The sequence below is a fragment of the Neoarius graeffei genome, chromosome 1, assembly GCF_027579695.1.
Source record: "Neoarius graeffei isolate fNeoGra1 chromosome 1, fNeoGra1.pri, whole genome shotgun sequence".
Lineage (NCBI taxonomy): Eukaryota > Metazoa > Chordata > Actinopteri > Siluriformes > Ariidae > Neoarius > Neoarius graeffei.
Genome location: NC_083569.1, coordinates 76,324,153 through 76,345,034, shown reverse-complemented (window position 1 = coordinate 76,345,034; position 20,882 = coordinate 76,324,153). Strand labels below are relative to the sequence as shown.

The 20,882-nt window shown below is 44.0% G+C and overlaps 1 protein-coding gene across 1 annotated transcript in view; it reads right to left on the bottom strand.

Moving 5' to 3' along the window:
• Positions 1 to 20,326, bottom strand: part of chrnb1 (cholinergic receptor, nicotinic, beta 1 (muscle)) — a 73,080-nt gene extending 52,754 nt beyond the window's left edge. Inside the window, exons 1-2 of the mRNA XM_060924898.1 lie at positions 20,172 to 20,326; positions 16,889 to 17,022 (exon numbers count right to left, since the gene is read on the bottom strand). Coding sequence (XP_060780881.1) covers positions 16,889 to 17,022; positions 20,172 to 20,232 — 195 coding nt within the window. The 5' untranslated portion in view covers positions 20,233 to 20,326. The remainder of the gene's footprint in view (positions 1 to 16,888; positions 17,023 to 20,171) is intronic.
• Positions 20,327 to 20,882: the final 556 nt, after the last annotated feature.

Here is a 20,882-nt window from a genome sequence, read left to right as displayed (position 1 = left end):
CCCCTGTGCTCCCCCCAATGCCTCGTTCTGCACCAGGCTTTGGTGAATTGAGGTCTGATTACAGCCAGAATCCACCAACGCCTGATATGTATCCCCTTGGATACTAACCGGTACGCGATACGCTCCGGCCCGAACGAGGGCTGCTTCTGGCGTGTCGGGGATCCAAACCACTGTGCCCACCTCCATTGCCGTGCATGGCTGTTGGAGGTGGCCCGGTTCCCCGCAGTGCCAGCAAACCGGCCCGGGCTTCCTCTCTGCACCGGTGTTCGGGGGCTCACTCACCTGAGGGAGGAGAGACACAGACACAGAAGGGAGAAACGGGAGGGCACTGCGGGTGCGGCGGGCCGGCTGGGGTGGTGCCGGCCCCCGCCTCCGCAGTGGGGGAATGGGGTGAGGACGGGACACAGGAGGAGGGGGAGAGAGAGAGAGAGAGAAGAGGAGAGAAGAGAAGAGGCTGTCTGCTGTCCTGCCGCCGGAACAGCCGCCAAATGGTCCTCCGCCAGCTCAATGGCCTGATCCAGCGATGCCGGGCGGTGGCACTGGACCCACTCCGCGGTTCCTGTGGGCAAGCGCGTGACGAACTGCTCCAGCACCACTTGATCGATGATCTCCTCGGCGTCGTGATTGTTGGTCCTCAGCCACCGCCAGTAGGCGTCCCGGAGTTGCTGGCCAAACTCCAACGGGCGGCCGACTTCCTCCAAGTGCAGAGCGCGGAAGCGCTGGCACTGCTGTTCGGGGGTGCACCCCACACGCTGGAGGATGGCCCGGCGAAGGTCTGCATAGGCCAGCCGGCGGTCGGCAGGGAGCTGTAGCGCAGCCAGCTGCGCCTCTCCCATCAGCAGGGGGAGGAGGCGCGCTGCGCACTGATCCATTGGCCACCCTGAGGTCTCCACAACTTGCTCAAAGAGCGTGATGAAAGCCTCAGGGTCATCCTGCGGGCCCATCTTTCTCAGGGTGAGGGGGGACGGGCCCGCGGTGGAAGCATCGGTTGTCCCCGCTGACGTGAGGAGGTGCCGGAACGCCCGTTGGTCCTCTTGCTGGGCCAACACCAGGGCCTCGAAGCGCTGCTCCTGCTCCTTACGGAGCGTGACTAGCGCCTGGTGCTGGCTTTGCTGGGCCGTGGCGAGGGTGTGGACCAGGTTGGCGAACGGGGAAGACTCCATGGGGCGGTTCGGAGTTGGTGCTCCAGTCCCGGGTTTCGGCACCACTGTAACACTCCTAAGGAAGGGTGGAGCACAGAGGACGGCAGGACAGAGATCAGGTTCAGCAAAACTCTTTTATTTTCCACTTTTCAGTGTATCTAATTTCCACTCTCCCAGCCACGCACACACACGCACACACACAAGGCATCTGGTTGGGGAGAGACCCTCTGCTCTCTGCTCTCCCTCCTTATATAGGGCACGGTCACTGGGAAGACACACACACAAACACAGATTAATTGACATCAGGTGTAGTGATTCTGCCACTTACCTTCCCTGACTCCGCCCTCCTGTCACAGACTGGCGCTTGACCACGCCCCCGCTGCCACAGGGTTGTATATCAAGTGTTCAGTATGTTGCAAATTTAAGTATTTCTGATCTTTAAATCTATAAAGAAGGTTGGATATTGAGCCTCTGCTCACATAAGGCCAATCATTGAGTACAACAGGTGTGATTAACATGAAATGGGTTCTGAGGGATGGTAACAGCTCATTCTACCCCCATACTGCCTCGTGATCCGGTGGGATTGTTTGAGCAGGCAGGGCATGGCGGCATACATGCAGGAGCTGCTATTTAAAACCAGCAGAGGAATGTTTGAGAGACAGCTGGCTTGACCCCCAGGACAGGACACACATGTGGGGGTTGGAGAAACACAAGAATAAAGATGTCCAACCAACCATCTCTTACACTTACTAAGAGTAGGATATAATTAAAGCCACTGGTCATTACATGAATATGAGTTTACATGTTCCATCCTGTAAGAGTCAGAGTACTAATCATTTCATGGACCATGATAAGTGATTTTATGGGTTATTTTGCATATAATAACAATTTAGAACAAAATAGTAACATATCAATATAGATCAACATATCGATATACCTATTTATATATACTAAAGGTGTAACAGTATTTCAGACATGATATGGTGTCTTGATACAATAAATTTTCAATACAGCAAAAATAAGTATTACTTGAAAGTGTGTTTTAGGAGTCTTTTTTCAAACATCCAACATTATAAAAGTACAATAATGGAAACTTCATAATGACACAGTGTTTGTGTAAGGTTTTCCATTCAGACTCTGAGCGGCATATACAGTATAAGGAAACAAAAGCTGTGCTTTAGAATGTAACAAGATTAACATTACCTCTTGGGCCAGGCAAATACTGGTATGTAGGGTTGAAGGAAGGAGATACATTTTTCTTCTTTCTATTCTGTCTTTGTTCCTTAACAGACTTAATTTTTGGTGTATAAACTACAAAAAAGGTACTGGTGAAGCAATGAAACTCAAAAAAGAGAAAGTGTCTTCATCTTTTATCTCTGCATATAATATAATATAATATAATATAATATAATATAATATAATATAATATAATATAATATAATATAATATAATATAATATAATATAATAGCACCAGCTACCTCTGGATATAATAGTAATAGCACCAACTAGTATGCTGGTATGGTAGTATGCTAGTCCTGGAGATGACTTTAAACTGCAACCGATGGTAAGTCTCAGGTCCAGGAGGACTTGAGTACTGGGGAAAGTGGAGTTACCCCTTAATCACCATTACTCCCAGGTCCACTCTGACCTGGAGTGGTAGCACCTGCCTGGGTTCCAGCTGTGGGTTAAATAGTGCATCACCAATAAGGCACTGGCAGCAGGGCACTTTTTGGTGCAGTGTGGCAGATGAACCCAAAAAAAGTAAATGGCACACCACCAGATGGCATGCGGAAGAACCACACAAATGGCCAATATATGACATCACTCGGCAAGTCAGTTGTCATTGCGGGGCAACTTCCATACCCATCAGGTCTGTGGCACTTTTGTGCACCACTTGGCATCAGGTCTGGAGGTCCAGAGAAACAACACGATGGGGGCATGACATTGTTTGTCTTACCTTACTGTGCAAGGTGCTTCACTAGGAGAGGAAAATAGTATACGAGAGCTCACGAGCCCAGGCATTCCATGGCGGATCAGCCGGGCCATTTGTGCTGCCACTGTGGCTGGCTCTGTCGCTCTGGTGCTACTGTAGCCTCATGGCCCATCTACATTTCTGCACATCCTAATGAAGCAGTCATCATTTCTAGCGATGGACAGTCAACAACGATGGTAGCATGCTAGCATATTAGCTTGAGAAATAGAGCATGCTTAGGAGTAACCTTTTTTAATCCCAGTAACTTCTCTTTACTCAAGATAAATATGAAGCTACTTTTTCAGGGAAGGTAGTATAGGCTTCATGTATGATAAGCCTTATTATTAGCAGCATTTTATGGCAAATAGCCAAAAAGCCTCAAATTGAATGTTATGATAGGCTGAATTGTTACAGTATAGAATACATACAGATATGAGGTACTTATTCATTCAAGTTTCCCAGGTTATTATAAATGCTGTTTTTTTTAGTTATGTACAATATATTCAACACAAATTCTGTGTAACTGGGTATGTTTGACATCAGTGCTTTTTGATTAGTTATATTTAAGTTGCACAAAAACTGCTGTTTACTTGCACTATACAGTAAAGGGGAACCAGTCAGTAATCCCATCAGATCGCTGAAATGCTATCAGATAATGTCAGAAGCATGTGTTGATCAGTGTGTGTGTGTGTGTGTGTGTGTATGTGTTGATTACAGAAAGAGGACGAGACAGAAAGAGTGAGACAGACTGAGACATGGCTGTGTGTGTGTGTGTGTGTGTGTGTGTGTGTGTGTGTGTGTGTGTGTGTGTGTGAGAGATCTGAGACTAGCTATTAAAATCTACGGATGGGAAGTAGAGGATACTGTGACCTGGCTAACACAGTGGGTGCCAATAGTTTGTGTGCTGATTCACACAACTCATATACACACACATACAGATACACAGTGACACCAACAGCTGAGCCAACCTCAGTTACAGGCACAGCAGCTTAAAAAAATCTGAATGGATAAGAATATTGAGCTTTAGACACTTCCTCTCCAACACTTTGCCTACTTTCAGAGATTTAGCTCCAGTAGACTTTAGAATGTAATGTGTCCTGTATAATTACATCAAATTATGTATAATTAAAGTATAAAGCAGGTCTAAAGCTTTGGTGAGAAGTATGATAATAGGTGCTATGGTGTTGTGTAGTGCTTGAGATTTTTTATTAGTCATGTGAGAAGCAGTTAGCCAGTACATAGTTTTGACATGAAGCAGTATCATATTCAACCAAGACAGGGAATAATACTTATTATTCTATCCACATTCATTGGATATGAGCAATCACATAATCTGATTGGTTACTCTACGACTAGGCTATCGGCTCATACTGTATACCGTTAGTAGAGAAAAACGAAATGGCGGAGCCATTTATAGTATTTTTCACAAACTGCTGTTGTCATTTCGCCGGTTTGTTTACATTTTAAGCAGAAATTATTTTGGCGGACATTTTGTATCAAGTTTTTTTTTTTAATTGAATCTGCAAGAAATAAAAATAAAAATGCTCTGTTTCTCAAAATCCAGTGAATGTGGATAGAATAAAACAGTTATTCCACTCAATCTCATTCTATATGGCTTATAGCCAACTCGGTGCGACACACTTCGTCGGCTATTAGCTCATGTATGACTCAATTTCATGGAATAACTGTAAAATATACCTGCAATATTCCCAATCAGGAGGACATTGTTGTTCACTGTAGACTTATATATAACTTACAGAGCAAATAAAAAAACTTTGCTTCTTGCATTTTAGCTTTTTTTAAATATGCAAAAATGCACAGCCACTTTTTTTCTTGAGGAGAAGTAAACAGTAGATGCAGTAAATTCAAAAGTATATTCAGAAGTTTCATAACTTTCACCATAAGCATAGAAAAATTGTTATCCTGGGCACCTGGGATAAGCAGATTAGGCATCTCTAGCCCAAGAGCATTAGCTCAAAATTGAGTCCAACCCGGAACAAATTAGTAACAAGCTGAATTTTTTCAGAATATGTTCAGAATACCCTTAGGAATAACATACTAAAAGTCCCCGGGAATCCACCTTGTGCTCTCTGAGAAATTCAAGATGGTGTCCAAAATGGCCGCCGATTGGAGATTTTTCAATATCTCAGGGATAAAACATAATATAAATGCAATTAAAATGTTAAATTATATGTTCTCTCATACAAGCAATGCAAATTCACCATTGTCACACTGTTAAAATTAAAATTAACCAAGATTACAAGGTCATTAATGTGGAAATTACATGGAATTTGATGGTTGACATGATTGACAGATTAGCTTAGTAGGCTACCTACATACATGAACATAATGTAAGACAACAATTAGACATCAATTTCCTTAATATTTAGTGCATCTTTAAGCTTTGATAAAATATTAAAGGGAAATTAAATTTGAGAACTCTATCTTCTAAAACTACAATGGCAAGCTGTTTCAGTACACTTCTTCAACATTCCGGCGACTTTCATGACAAAAAGTTCTGCCTCAATAAAAGCTCTTGCTTATAAACAATGAGTAGACTTAAACACTTCTCAGTGCCTCAGTTGTAATGCTTGGACCTTTGTTGTACCATCAATGAAGTAGGGAATTTATTCAAGCTTGTTTAAAGGTGGAAAAAAATTAATCTTTGAGTTTCTAGCGCCAGTCTTTACTACTAGCAATGCCAGTGTGTTCGGACAAAAAATGACTAAACTCAGCATGACCTTTTAAAAATGACTGAACTCAGCATGACCTTTTAACATGACATTTTTCATTTTACACCACCAATTTACTTTAATTAATATTAATGAAAATAAGTGCTCCAACCCCTAGTAATTGTGTTTGTTGTTTTGTGAACAGAATAGAATGATACGGAGTGAATGAGTAACCAATGGATCCACACTCTATAATCGGTAGTGTACATTAAATAGCACATGTATAGATTTACAATTATAAGTCTGTAATTATTATTGATTGTTGAAGTTGAAAGTTATAGAACAATGACCAGTTGTCTTCTTGTAAATAGGTTCATTATTTGAGGAACACTCAGTCGCCATGATTTATTGTGTTGGATTAGCTTCTTGTTATAATGAACAATATATGTAAATAAATTGTTATAATGGATTGAAGGTAATGTTTTGGAGTTCATGATGTTTTTGGTTTTAGTGAAACTCCCAGTGCCAAAAATATGACAATCTAACCAGACATGGCAAGCGAACACATTATACACAAATATACTGTTATAATAATGTGTACATTGTTATTATATAATGTTAATACACAATGTAATTAATACACACATGTTGGAATTTACTCTCCTACCCTACAAAACATATATTCTGACCTTTTAATTGCATTAATATTTTGTTTTGGGCCTGAGATATGGGCAGATCTCCATTTGGCGGCCATTTTGTACGCCATCTTGAATTTCTCAGAGAGCACAAGGGGGATTTCCGGGGACTTTTAGTATGTTATTCCTAAAGGTATTCTGAACATATTCTGAAATTTTCAGCTTGTTACTAATTTGTTCCGGGTATAACCCTATTACTCCTGGGCTACTCTGCTATCTGCCTTTTCATTCACAGTTACACTGCAAGTCGGGTAAAAGTACAGCTAGCATAGTAATAATTCACTTAAGTAAAACGAGTGATCAAGAAAATTACTCAAGTAAGAGTACATACTTTGGTTAAAAACATACATGTCTACAATTGACACAACTGTGGAAATGTTCAATATCTGAGACATGCATTTTTAAACAATTATGATAACTAGTTGAGTGAACTGCACTGATGTGAACACCATCTCCATTAACAACAGTATATCAAGAACGGTAACATTAGCTGGTGAGCCAAGTTAGCCAAATACTGTTCGGGTTTCTGTAGTTGCTCGATTCACTGGCTAGCTAGCTCATGTTAAGTCGTACATGTTTCTAGCTATGTATAGTAGTTAGCAATTTAGCAACGATGACCCCTTACACATTATCATGAGCTTTACTTTTAAGCTGTAGCAACACTGTTTTATCTGATATGTTGGTCTAAATGTAACATGCTCTTTATATATATATATATATATAAAGAGTGATTCCACGCTTATGGGTACTGAAATGGGGACATAAACTTATTTTTAAAAAATCACCTAAAACCATTTCTTTTTTTACCATCAGGTCACAAAACATGTAATCTTTAATGAATGATATGTTAAAAGATAACTTTAATTTTCTGAGATGTAATAAAAACATATTTATATGCCAAAGTCAGAATGTAACAGAAGTGTTGTGGACATATATATTCTCAATTTTAACAATGTAGAATTACTTTTTGAAACATAGGAAGGTGATGTTTTAGCAAATATAATTAATAAACATGTGTAGTAGAATAAACATACACATTCTTTCAATAAGATTAACATGGTATATAGCTAGATTGTAATTAATTTGTAACAGACGCGAGATGGACAATCGTAACAGAAGTAATGTAACAGACATCATTTTGGAACTCATAGGCTTGACTTTGGCATATAAATATGTTTTTATTACATCTCAGAAAATTAAAGTTATCTTTTAACATATCATTCATTAAAGATTACATGTTTTGTGACCTGATGGTAAAAAAAGAAATGGTTTTAGGTGAATTTTTAAAAATAAGTTCATGTCCCCATTTCAGTACCCATAAGCGTGGAATCACTCATATATATATATATATATATATATATATATATATATATATATATATATATATATTTATATGTGTGTGTGTGTGTGTCTTGCAAAAGTATTCATCCCCCTTGGTGTTTGTCCTGTTTTGTCGTATTACAAGCTGGAATTAAAATGGATTTTTGGGGTGTGAGCACCATTTGATTTACACAACATGCCTACCACATTAAAGGTGCACATTGTTGTTTTATTGTGACACAAACAATAATTAAGATGGAAAAAAAAAAAACAGAAATCTGGAGTATGCATAAGTATTCACTCCCTTTTGTATGAAACCCCTAAATAAGAGCTGCTCCAACCAATTCACTTCATAAATCACATAATCAGTTGATTAAGATCCACCTGTGTGCAATTATAGTGTCACATGAGATGTCACATTATGTCTGTATAAATCAAGCTGTTCTGGAGGGAACCTGACTCTGATACACGACTAAGCAAGCAACATGAAAACCAAGGAGCCTCCAAACAGGTCAGAGACAAAGTTGTGGAGAAGTATGGATCAGGGTTGGGTTATAAAAAAATATCCCAAACTTTGAATATCCCAGAGAGCACCATTAAATCCATTATAGCAAAATAGAAAGAATATGGCACCACTACAAACCTGACAAGAGAAAGCCACCCACCAAAACTCACAGACCGAGGAAGGAGGGCATTAATCAGAGATGCAACAAAGACACCAAAGACAACACTGAAGGAGCTGCAAAGATCCACAGCAGAGATGGGAGTATCTGTCCATCGGACCACTTTAAGCCATACACTCCACAGAGCGGGGCTTTATGGAAGAGTGGGCAGAAAAAAAGTCATTACTTAAAGAAAAAACCCACACACATTTTGGAGTTTAGCCAACAGCATGTGGCAGACTCCCTAAACACATGGAAGAAGATTCTCTTGTCACATGTGACTAAAATTGAACTTTTTGGCCATTATGGGAAATGCCACGTGTGGCACAAACCCAACACCCTGAGAACATCATTCCTACAGTGAAGCATGGTGGTGGCAGCATCATGCTGTGGGAGTGTTTTTCATCTGCAGGGAGAGGAAAGCTGGTCAGGCTTGAAGGAAAGATTAAAAGTATTACAAGGAAAAGATCTACAAAATATTGACTTCGGGGGTGAATACCTGTGCACACTCCAGCTTTTTTTTTTTCATCTTCAAGCATATACGCAGAGCCATGGCCTCACTTTCATTTATAAATGCCTTGAAACCTCAAGAATGGCAAAGGGATAGTTTTAAGTGTTAACAATAAATCTAATATAGTAATTTTTACAATTAAAGTGATTTATATCAGTAGCGGTCTGAGTGAATGACCTTGACGTCCGTAATGTCACAGCAGGAAGTCTATCGGTCTCATTGCCATTTCCGCTATACTAAAACTCAGAGCTGACTGCAACTTTGAGCTTCTATTTTGAGCTAATTTATCGCCATGCCATGTAGATGTGTTTTTGGTCGGTGCGGCAATATGACAGAAGGTGGATTTATGTTGCATTCATGGTCCAAGAATGTTCAAACAGCAAAGATTTAGACGTGTTTTGCGAGAAGTTCATGGACACATTGGGCGCCTATGAAGTGGTCTCTCCTCTGCCTGCACATTTTACTGAAGACTTGTACGAGACCTCTGATCTGTTGATGAGCATTGGCTATAAGCCCGTTGTGGCAGTGGGGGCGTGGTCAAGCATCGGTCTGTGACCGGAGGGCGGAGTCGGGGAAGGTAAGTGGCAGAATCACTGCACCTGAGGTTAATTAATGTGTTTGTGTGTCTTCCCCAGTGACCGCGCCCTATTTAAGGAGAGAGAGCGAGAGCAGAGGGAGCTCTCTCCCCAACCAGACGACTGATGTGTGTGCATGTGTCTGAGTGTCTGGGAGAGTGTAACACTGAAAAGTGTAACAATAAAAAGAGTTTTGTGAACTCAGTGCTGGCCTGCCGTCCTTCTGTGCTCCACCCACCCATACGAACTATCACAGTGGTGCCGAAACCCGGGAATGAGCACAGAAGAGAACAGCCCCATGGAGTCCTCTCCCTTCGCAGACCTGATCCACGCCCTCACCACGGCCCAACAAAGCCAGCACCAGGCGCTGCTCGCCCTCCGAAAGGAGCAAGAACAACGGTTCGAGGCCCTGGTGCTGGCACAACAGGAAGATCGTCGGGTGTTCCGGCACCTCCTTGTGTCGGCGGGGTCCACCAACTCCACCACCGTGGGCCCTTCCCCCCCACCCTAATGAAGATGGGCCCGCAGGGCGACCCCGAGGCCTTCCTCACGCTCTTTGAGCAGGTAGCCGAGACCTCGGGGTGGCAGGTGGAACAGCGTGTGGCGTGCCTCCTCCCCCTGCTAACGGGAGAGGCGCAGCTGGCTGCGCTACAGCTCCCCGCTGACCGCCGGCTGGCCTACGCAGACCTTCGCCAGGCCGTCCTCCAGTGTGTGGGGCACACCCCCGAGCAACAACGTCAGCGCTTGTGTGCTTTGCGCTTGGAGGAAGTCGGCCGACCGTTCGCGTTTGGCCAGCAACTCCGGGACGCTTGCTGGCAGTGGTTGAGGGCCGACAACTGCAATGCCGAGGGACTCATCAACCAGGTGGTACTGGAGCAGTTCATCGTGCGTTTACCAGCAGGAACTGCAGAGTGGGTCCAGTGCCACCGCCCGGCGTCGCTGGATCAGGCAATCGAGCTGGCGAAGGACCATTTGGCGGCTGTCCCATTGGCAGGACAGCAGACAACCTCTTCTCTCCTCTCCTCTCTCTCTCCCCCCTCCTCCTGTGTCTCCTCCTCACCCCATTCCCCCACCGTGGAGGCGGGGGCCGGCACCACCCCAGCCGGCCCACTGCACCCACGGTGCCCTCCCGTTTCTCCCGTCTGTGTCTGTCTCTTCCCCCCCTCAGGTGAGTGAGCGAGCCCCAGAGCACTAGTGCAGAGAGGAAGCCCGGGCCGGTTTGCTGGCGCTGCAGGGAGCCGGGCCACCTCCAACAGCAGTGCTCGGTAATGGAGGTGGGCGCGGTGGTTCGGATCCCCGACGCGCCAGAAGCCGCCCTCGATCGGGCCGGAGCGTATCGTATACCGGTGAGTGTCCAAGGGGATACATATCAGGTGTTAGTGGATTCTGGTTGTAATCAGACCTCAATCCACCAAAGCCTGGTGCAAGACGAGGCATTGGGGGGAGCACAATTGGTGAAGGTGTTGTGTGTGCACGGGGATGTTCACAACTACCCTCTAGTGTCGGTCCACATTCTTTTTCGAGGGGAAAAATTTATAGTGAAGGCGGTGGTTAATCCTCGCCTTACCCACTCGATAATTTTGGGGACTGATTGGCCAGGATTTGGGGAGTTAATGAGTCATCTAGTGAAGAGTGGGTCCTGCTGTAGTTTAACAGGGGGAGGTCCCAGTGTAGCTTTGGCAGAAGCAGCTGTCACAGAGCCGTCTATGTCATCCCTGCGTCAGAGTGAGGAGCCGCCGGCTCCTCCTCTCTCTATTGGGGAATCCCTCGCAGATTTTCCATTAGAGCAGTCACGAGACGAAACTCTGCGGCATGCGTTTGACCAAGTGAGAGTAATCGATGGTCAAACGCTCCAGCCAAACACCACCCCATCCTTCCCCTACTTCGCGATTATGAAGGATAGATTATACTGACTGACGCAGGACACTCAAACTAAAGAGCGAGTCACGCAGCTTTTGATTCCGAAGAGCCACCGGGAATTGGTATTCCAGGCGGCTCACTTTAATCCCATGGCTGGACACTTGGGGCATGATAAAACACTAGCCCGAATAATGGCCCGGTTTTATTGGCCAGGGATTCGCGGCGATGTCCGTAGGTGGTGTACGGCGTGCCGCGAATGCCAATTAGTAAATCCAGCGGCCATTCCAAAAGTGCCTTTGCGCCCTCTGCCGTTAATCAAGACCCTGTTCAAAAGAATTGGGATGGATCTCGTTGGGCCATTAGATCGGTCAGCACGAGGGTACTGCTTTATATTAGTTCTGGTGGACTATGCAACGCGATACCCGGAAGCAGTGCCTCTTCGCAATATCTCAGCACACAGTATTGCAGAAGCACTCTTCCACATTATCTCCCGAGTCGGAATCCCGAAAGAGATTCTGACTGACCAAGGCACCTTGTTTATGTCACGTACACTGAACGAACTGTATGGGTTGTTGGGTATTAAGCCGATCCGCACCAGCGTGTATCACCCACAAATGGATGGTTTAGTTGAACGGTTCAATCGCACCCTCAAAAATATAATTAAAAAATTCGTAAGTGAGGACGCACGTAATTGGGGTAAATGGCTCGAACCCTTGCTATTTGCAGTGCGAGAGGTCCCCTAAGCCTCCATGGGGTTCTCCCCGTTTGAATTGTTATACGGACGTAAGCCGCACGGCATTCCAGATGTGCTGCAGGAAAATTGGGAGGAGGGACGTTCACCAAGTAAAAATGAAATCCAATACATTATTGACCTGTGCGCAAAACTCCACACACTCACGCACCTAACTCAGGAGAATTTGCGGCAGGCCCAAGAACGACAAACCCGCCTGAATGACAAGGGTACGCGCCTTAGGGAGTGCGTACCGGGAGATAAAGTACTCATAGTGTTGCCCACATCGAGCTCCAAATTGGTCGCCAAGTGGCAAGGACCCTTTGAGGTCACACGGCAAGTCGGGGACATTGACTATGAGGTGAGGCGAATGGATAGGGGTGGGGTGCTACAGATTTACCACCTCAATCTGCTCAAACTCTGGAATGAGGAGGTCCCTGTGGCATTGGTGTCGGTAGTTCCGGAGAAGGTGGAGCTGGGGCCGGAGGTTCAAAAGGGAACATTGGCATCACGTACCTCTCCGGTCCCCTGTGGAGACCACCTCTCCCCGACCCAACTCGCAGAGGTTGCCCAGTTGCAGACCGAGTTTTCGGACGTATTCTCGCCCCTGCCCGGCCGCACCAACCTCATAGAGCACCACATTGAGATGCCCCCGGGGTGGTAGTGCGTAGCCGCCCTTACAGGTTACCCGAGCACAAGAAAAAAGTGGTTTGGGAAGAACTCGAGGCCATGCTCGAAATGGGCATCGTCGAGGAGTCCCACAGTGACTGGAGCAGCCCGGTGGTCTTGGTACCCAAGGCCGACGGGTCAGTCCGGTTCTGTGTGGACTATAGAAAAGTCAACGTGGTGTCTAAATTCGACGCATACCCAATGCCTTGTATTGATGAGTTGCTCGATCGGCTAGGCACAGCTCGTTTTTACTCGACACTGGATTTAACAAAGGGTTATTGGCAGATCCCCTTGACTCCATTATCCTGAGAAAAAATGACCTTTTTCACACCGTTCGGCTTTCACCAATTTGTCACACTTCCTTTTGGGCTGTTTGGGGCGCCCGCTACATTTCAGCGGCTGATGGATAGGGTCCTCCGCCCCCACGCCACCTATGCAGCCGCCTACCTCGATGACATTATTATCTATAGTAATGACTGGCCGAGGCACCTCCAACATCTGAGGGCCGTCCTTAGGTCGCTGAGGTGAGCGGGTCTCACAGCCAACCCGAAGAAGTGTGCGATTGGGTGGGTGGAAGTACGGTATCTGGGCTTCCACTTGGGCAATGGGCAGGTGCGTCCCCAAATTAATAAGACAGCAGCAATTGCGGTCTGCCCGAGGCCTAAGACCAAAAAGGGGGTGAGACAGTTCCTGGGGCTGGCTGGCTATTATCGTAGGTTTATACCTAATTATTTGGACGTCACCAGCCCGCTGACTGATCTGACTAAAAAGGGGGCACCAGATCCGGTCCAGTGGACGGAGCAATGCCAGCGGACTTTTTCTGAGGTAAAGGATGCACTGTGTGGGGGGCCACTTTTACACTCCCCTGACTTTTCTCTCCCCTTTTTGTTACAGACAGATGCATCGGACAGAGGGCTGGGGGCTGTTTTGTCCCAGGAGGTGGAGGGGGAGGATCGCCCAGTACTGTATATCAATAGGAAGCTGTCAGTGTGTGAGGGGCGCTACAGCACCATAGAGAAAGAGTGCCTGGCGATCAAGTGGGCGGTCCTCGCCCTCCATTACTACAGTACCTGCTGGGACACCCTTTCACCCTCTGTTCGGACCACGCTCCCCTCCAGTGGCTCCACCGCATGAAGGATGCCAACGCGCGGATCACCCGTTGGTATCTGGCACTCCAACCCTTCAACTTCAAGGTGGTCCACAGGCCGGGGGTGCAGGTGGTCATGGCGGACTTCCTCTCCCGTCAAGGGGGGGGGGAGTCGGCTGCAGGCCGGATGGCTGCCTGGCCTGAGTCGGGCGGTGGGGGTATGTGGCAGTCGGGGCGTGGTCAAGCATCGGTCTGTGACCGGAGGGCGGAGTCAGGGAAGGTAAGGGGCAGAATCACTGCACCTGAGGTTAATTAATGTGTTTGTGTGTCTTCCCCAGTGACCGCGCCCTATTTAAGGAGAGAGAGCAAGAGCAGAGGGAGCTCTCTCCCCAACCAGATGACTGATGCGTGTGCATGTGTCTGAGTGTCTGGTTTGGATCGGTCACCAAACAGGAGAAGAACAGACTGCAACGGACAATAAGGTCTGCAGAGAAAATTATTGGTGTCAACCTGCCCTCCATTCAAGACTTAAGTGAGGTCAGTTGCACCAGTCCTCTTGGAGTGAGCCAAGGGTTGTTGCTAAAACCTGGGACGGAACGGGATGGGACATATCGCTTGGGCAGTGACCTCCCTGCAGTTGTTACTAAAACCGGTGACATCCCGTTCCGTCCCAGGTTTTATTAATTGCCTGAGCCCAGCAGTAATGGTGGAATACACAGTATGAAGAAAAGTGAATGAGTGGAACAGCCATCTGAGTTCTAAACTGGTACTGGTGCAACAAACAGTTGCACCAGTCCTCTTGGAGTGAGCCGAGGGTTGTTGCTAAAACCTGGGACGGAACGGGACAGGACATATCGCTCAGGCAGTGACCTCCCTGCAGTTGTTGCTAAAACCGGTGACATCCCGTTCCGTCCCTGGTTTTAGTAATTGCCTGAGTCCAGCAGTAATGGTGGAATACACAGTATGAAGAAAAGTGAATGAGTGGAGCAGCCGTCTGATTTCTAAACTGGGTATTGCTGCCATCTCACCATTACATGGAAGAAGTGAATGAACGGAGAACTGAACAAACAACTGAAAGTCAGATTGTTTCAAAAACAATCGGCCTTCAAGAAGCGAGAACACAGACGGGTAAGCTCCGACTCTCATTTGGATAAAAAAAAAAAACACGTTGTTTACCTGTATTTAGATGAATACATGTAACTTGTATTGTGTGTTTAAGTTACCAGTATAAGATTATTTAATTTGCTTCAGAATGTTATTGTCTTGGGGCGGCACGGTGGTGTAGTGGTTAGCGCTGTTGCCTCACAGCAAGAAGGTCCTGGGTTCGAGCCCCGGGGCTGGCGAGGGCCTTTCTGTGCGGAGTTTGCATGTTGTCCGCGTGGGTTTCCTCCGGGTGCTCCGGTTTCCCCCACAGTCCAAAGACATGCAGGTTAGGTTAACTGGTGACTCTAAATTGACCGTGAGTGTGAATGGTTGTCTGTGTCTATGTGTCAGCCCTGTGATGACCTGGCGACTTGTCCAGGGTGTACCCTGCCTTTTGCCCGTAGTCAGCTGGGATAGGCTCCAGCTTGCCTGCGACCCTGTAGAAGGATAAAGCGGCTAGAGATAATGAGATGAGATGTTATTGTCTCAGTTCATCTGATTATTTAATTAGCCTTTTACGTTTTATCAGTGAAAATGCATGCATGTACATGTATGTTGCATAAGTTATAACACCTATCCTGTTTTAATGAGAGTCAACCCACAATCAATGAAGTTAAATCAGTCTTAGTTGAGCAAGTCAGTAATGGTATTTCTTACTTTCACCGTAAATTTTTATTTATATGACTTTGGTCTATAGCTGTCAAAGGCCTCTGCCTTAAAACCAGTTACCGCTGTGACGTCACACACTCAGGGCTGGCTGGCTCAGCGGGGCAGCGCGAATGCCAACTTTGCAGTCGCTTTTAACTCTCAAAAATATATATATTTTTATTCCCATTTATGCAGCATTCAAGAGTCAAGGATGGAGATACTATCCACTTAGAAATTTATTTAAAAATAAAGGTTCTGCATATCTCCTTTAAACAAATCTGGAGTGTGCATAGGTAGTCACGCCCCAAAGTCAATACTTTTGTAGATCATACTTTCATCACATTTGTGTTTGTGTCACAAAAAAAACAAACAGAAAAACAACAACAACAACAATTTGCACCTTTAAAGTTGTAGGCATGTTGTGTAAATCAAATGGTGCTAACCCTCCAAAAGTCCTTTTAATTCCAGCTTGTAATGTGACAAAACAGGACAAACACCAAGGGAATGAATACTTTTGCAAGACATTGTGTGTATATATATTATATATAGGTGGTGCAAAAGACCAATGTTGTAGTGTACGTTATTCTTTTCTGAATCCCACCAGCTGCTTCACTATGCAAGCAAAGATGAGATATGAATTGAAAATGTGCTGTGGTTGTTGGTAGGAGTTATTTTTACTCATCATATTAATTAGCTTGAATGGATGCTAGAGCATGTCTCTGGGATGTGGAAACTGACAAAAGTGCAGTGCAGCTTAAAAAAACAGTTATGCTCTTTGCTAGCATAACATTTCAGTCAGTTCACATTTAAAAACTTCATCGAGAGATAATGAAGACACTTTTGTCAGACTCAAATAACATCTTTATGAGTAACAAGACAATGCGACAGCTCATAGTTGAAATGTTAGCCAAATACTATCTTCAAGGATCTTTCTCAAGGATATGCTTCATTACCAGAGATATTATCAGTCAATGATTAAGATGAGGGCTAAATCAAATTACCCCTCCCATGGCACTTCTTTTGTACCTTTGAAGGACGATGTGTCATTTTCAAAATGCATTTAAGGTACATGACTGAATGTTATGCACCACATTTTTATGGTACACAATATTATTGTAATGTTTATACAGATGCACTGAGAGCCAGACAAATTAAATTGTATCTTTTTTTCAGACAGTGTGTATGAAACATGGGACCATACCAGACTGACGAAGGATGCCAGGATCATGCCAATTCTCACAACCACTTTGCTCTCTGGTGTTTTTGCCGGCCGCACTTTGACATTGTAAGAGGAAAAAAGATCCTTCAATAGCTTATTCTCTGCCTCTGAGGTCTCTGTGGGATAAAGCACAAGGCTGTTTCACACAAATAAAATTACTCTCTTTTTTCTTTTTTTTTCTGAACAATATTTTATTCTAAAAAGACAGAGTAAGACAAATAGAAGCCAAATGTAAAAAGCAATACAAATCCATCCGGATGAGATAAGCACAGGAAAGGCCTGTGGCCTTCATTAAAAACCTACGCTCTCCACGATACACAAATCTGACGGAGCCTTGATTTTTGCTCCATAAAGTTGATGAGACTGATGTTTTTATGCATTACTCCTGTTTCCCTGCTTTTGAAGGTTAGGAGCATTTATAAGCAGCAGCCTCACCACTGCCATATCCATCAAATCTCTCAGCCACAACCCTCCAGGATCCACTCTGACAAGAACAAATGACAACATCACCGCACACCACACTGTCATTAGCAGCCGCCAAGATGGCCTGGTGCTCAATCCTGGCACACGATGAAGATTTTTGACAGTCTCTGTTTTTTAGGATGTACAAGCCAAACACCATTTTTAACTTGCAGCTGCATGGAATAAACTGTAAATTTATGTGAAAATGAACATTGACACTGGTTGCATGCCATGTCTATGTACAACCCCAAATCAGAAAAAGTTGGGACTGGATATATTGAAATTGAAATTAAAGCTGAAAATAATGATTTGTAAATAATCTTTGACCTGCATTGCACTCAGAGCAATACAACAGCACATTGTTTGATGTTTTACCTCATGAACTTTTTTGATTTTTCAAAATAAATCCATTTCAATTTTGATTCCTGCAATATATTAAAAAAAAAAAGTTGGGACGGTAAAGCATTTACCACTTTGTAAAGTTGCCATTCCTTCTCACAACATTTAAAGATGTTCAGGTGTTATTTTGTCCCATTCTTCCTGCAAACAGGTTTTAATGTGTGCAACAGTACAGGGTCGTCGTAGTCATATTTTTAATTTTAAAATTCACCACACATTCTCTATTGGGGACAGAGGGGACAGGCACCCTCTTCTTCCGCAGCCATGCCTTTGTAATTTGTGCAGAATGTGGTTTTGCATTGATGTACTGAAATATCATTGGGAAATATGTCATCTTGAAGGTGGAATATGTGGCCTTATGCAACATCACAACATCGTCGAGCTTTTGTCTTGAGGACAGGAGAGTCGGCCCACTCTGTAAAGTCTTCTCCAGCACATCCCAAAGACTTTCAATGGGGTTAAGGTTGGGACTCTTTGGTGGCCAATTCATGTGTGAAAATGCTCATGCTTCCTGAACCACTCTTTCACAATTTGAGCCCTAATTTTATGCCTGTGACATCAGGGAAGAAAAACTCCATTGATGTGATAACCTGATCATTCAGTACATGAAACTGACTTCAGTTTATTGTCAGATAATGTTGCTGAGCCGTGACCTGACCAAGTGAAGCAACCCCAGATCATAACACTGCCTCCAGAGGCTTGTACAGTGGAATAGAGTAAATCTGGACTCATCAGACCACATGACCTTTTCCCATTGCTCCAGAATCCAATCTTTATGCTCCCTAGCAACATGAAGCTTCTGATTATCCTCACTAACAAGTGGCTTTCTTATGACCACACAACTCTATAGTACCACTCCTGTGAGTTCTGATCACACTGTGTGTATGGAAATGCTTACTTTCACTATTAAACATAGCCATGAGTTCTACTGTCGATTTTTAATGATTCAACTTCACCAAGCGTTTCAGTGATCTCTGATCACGGTCAGTCAAGATTTTTTTCCGACTACATTTTTTTCCATGATGTTTTTTTCACTATCCTTCCAGGTTTTAATATGTTGGACAGTTCTTAACCCAGTTCCAGTAATTTCAGCAACCACCTTATTTGTTTTCTTTGCTTGATGCAAGCCAATACTTTCATCCTTCTGAAACACAGTAACATCTTTTCCATGACCACGGGATACATCTTCTGACATGGTTGTTTAAGAAACGAGAAACTACTCACTGCATCAGTTCGAGTTAAAACAATTGTTCCCAGCTGAAACACATTAATCATTGCAGTAATTATCCACCCTGTGTCTGAAATCGCTCACTTGTTCACTACTCCCTACTCACTACAGTATATAGGGAATTACTATATCGAGGACTATATAGTGAGCTCATTGGTAAAATGAAAAATTCTTGCGGACACTCGTCTGTCATGCTGGTATTTATGTCATTACTGTTGCACAATTAAAATGTGCCAGATCAGTCGGCTGGTGAGTTTTCAAAATAATAAACACATGCATGCATTTTTGTGAAAAATCCATATTATACTGAGCGCATTTCCCACATTAATAAATGCAAAGTACCTGCATCTTTCAGTTCTTTTAAATCAAGGCTGAATACTTTCTTGTTTGCCTTTTATTACATCAAATTTGAGACTTTTAATTTGATTTCTTTCAGCACAACTGCAACGCCTGATGGGATATATTACTTGGTCAGTGACCATAGGTTGTAGACTACTTTTCATGATGCACTGTGGGATACTTTGAGTGCACTACATAGGGTGTAATAATCCTCACTATTGTTTCGGACAGCACTACAAAATGGCATCCTCACTACATAGTGCCCTATATAGTGAGTAGGGAGTGATTTCGGACACAGGACCAATCAAAGACTCTTTAATATTTGCTTATTTAAATCCAAATGGTGACCTTTTTTTTTTTGGCCATTTGGTTAAATTAGCTCTCAACCAAAACTGAAAACTTTTATGCCATATAGTTATATAAGCACTTTGTGTACTAGATTATATCACTGTAAAACAGAATGGAAGAATGTGTGGGTTTTTTTAATCTGAAATTTCATTTCTGTACAATGAAATAATCTTAGCAATTTAGGTATGATGAATGTGCTTCATTTTAGTGCTGCTTCTGTCTAGCACAGACTCAATCTATAGTTAACACTGACATGCTTGTTAAGAAAGAAAGAAAGAAAGAAAGAAAGAATCAACATAAACAGCTTTTGTTGATTGGAGTGTAAGACACCTTTAGTCGCCTTTAGTATGAAACTTTAGAATGATGGTAGATGTAAATCCATATTTACGCATAAGACATACTGAGGGATGAAAAAATATTCTCTCTCTCGCTCTCTCTCTCTCTCTCTCTCGCGCACACACACACACACACACAGAGCTCACTTCTTACCTCCAATTACACACAGACTGAACAGGTAGCAGGTAAGCAGGAGCCATTCCCGGGCCTTCATCCTCACTCACACGTCCAAACCTCTGTAATATGTTCATATACACGGTGTCCAGTTTGAGGAATGTCCGTTTCCTTTTCGGGACTGAGCTTGTCCTGATCAGCCACCGCACTGAAGTGCTCGGGTTACAGCTGCACACTTTACACGCACACACACACACACACACACACACAAACTTCTTGTTTCTGTACACCTCAACTTTTCAGCTTTCCCAAATTAATGATTTTATGAGGCTACTACAGGAGGATAAGATTAACTTTAGAACTACACATTCTTCTTCTTGTCCCTTTGGGGAACCCTTACAAAACCCTACAACCGAGGGTGTATTTATATATGATCATAAGTTTTACACATGTGACTAATATGTGATCACATGAAAAATATGTACACTATGTGGCCAAAAGTTTGTGGACACCTGACCACAACACTCCTTGTTGAACATCCCATTCCAGATTTCCCCTCTTGCTGTTGTAATAACCTCCACCCTTCTGTGAAAGCTTTCCACTAGATTTTGGAACATGGCTATGGGAATCTGTGCTCATTCAGCCACAAGACCATTAGCGAGGTCAGGCACTGATGATGGGTGAGAAGACCTGAGGTGCAGTCGGCTTCCCAAATGTGTTCAGTGGAGTTGAGGTCAGGACTCTGTGCAG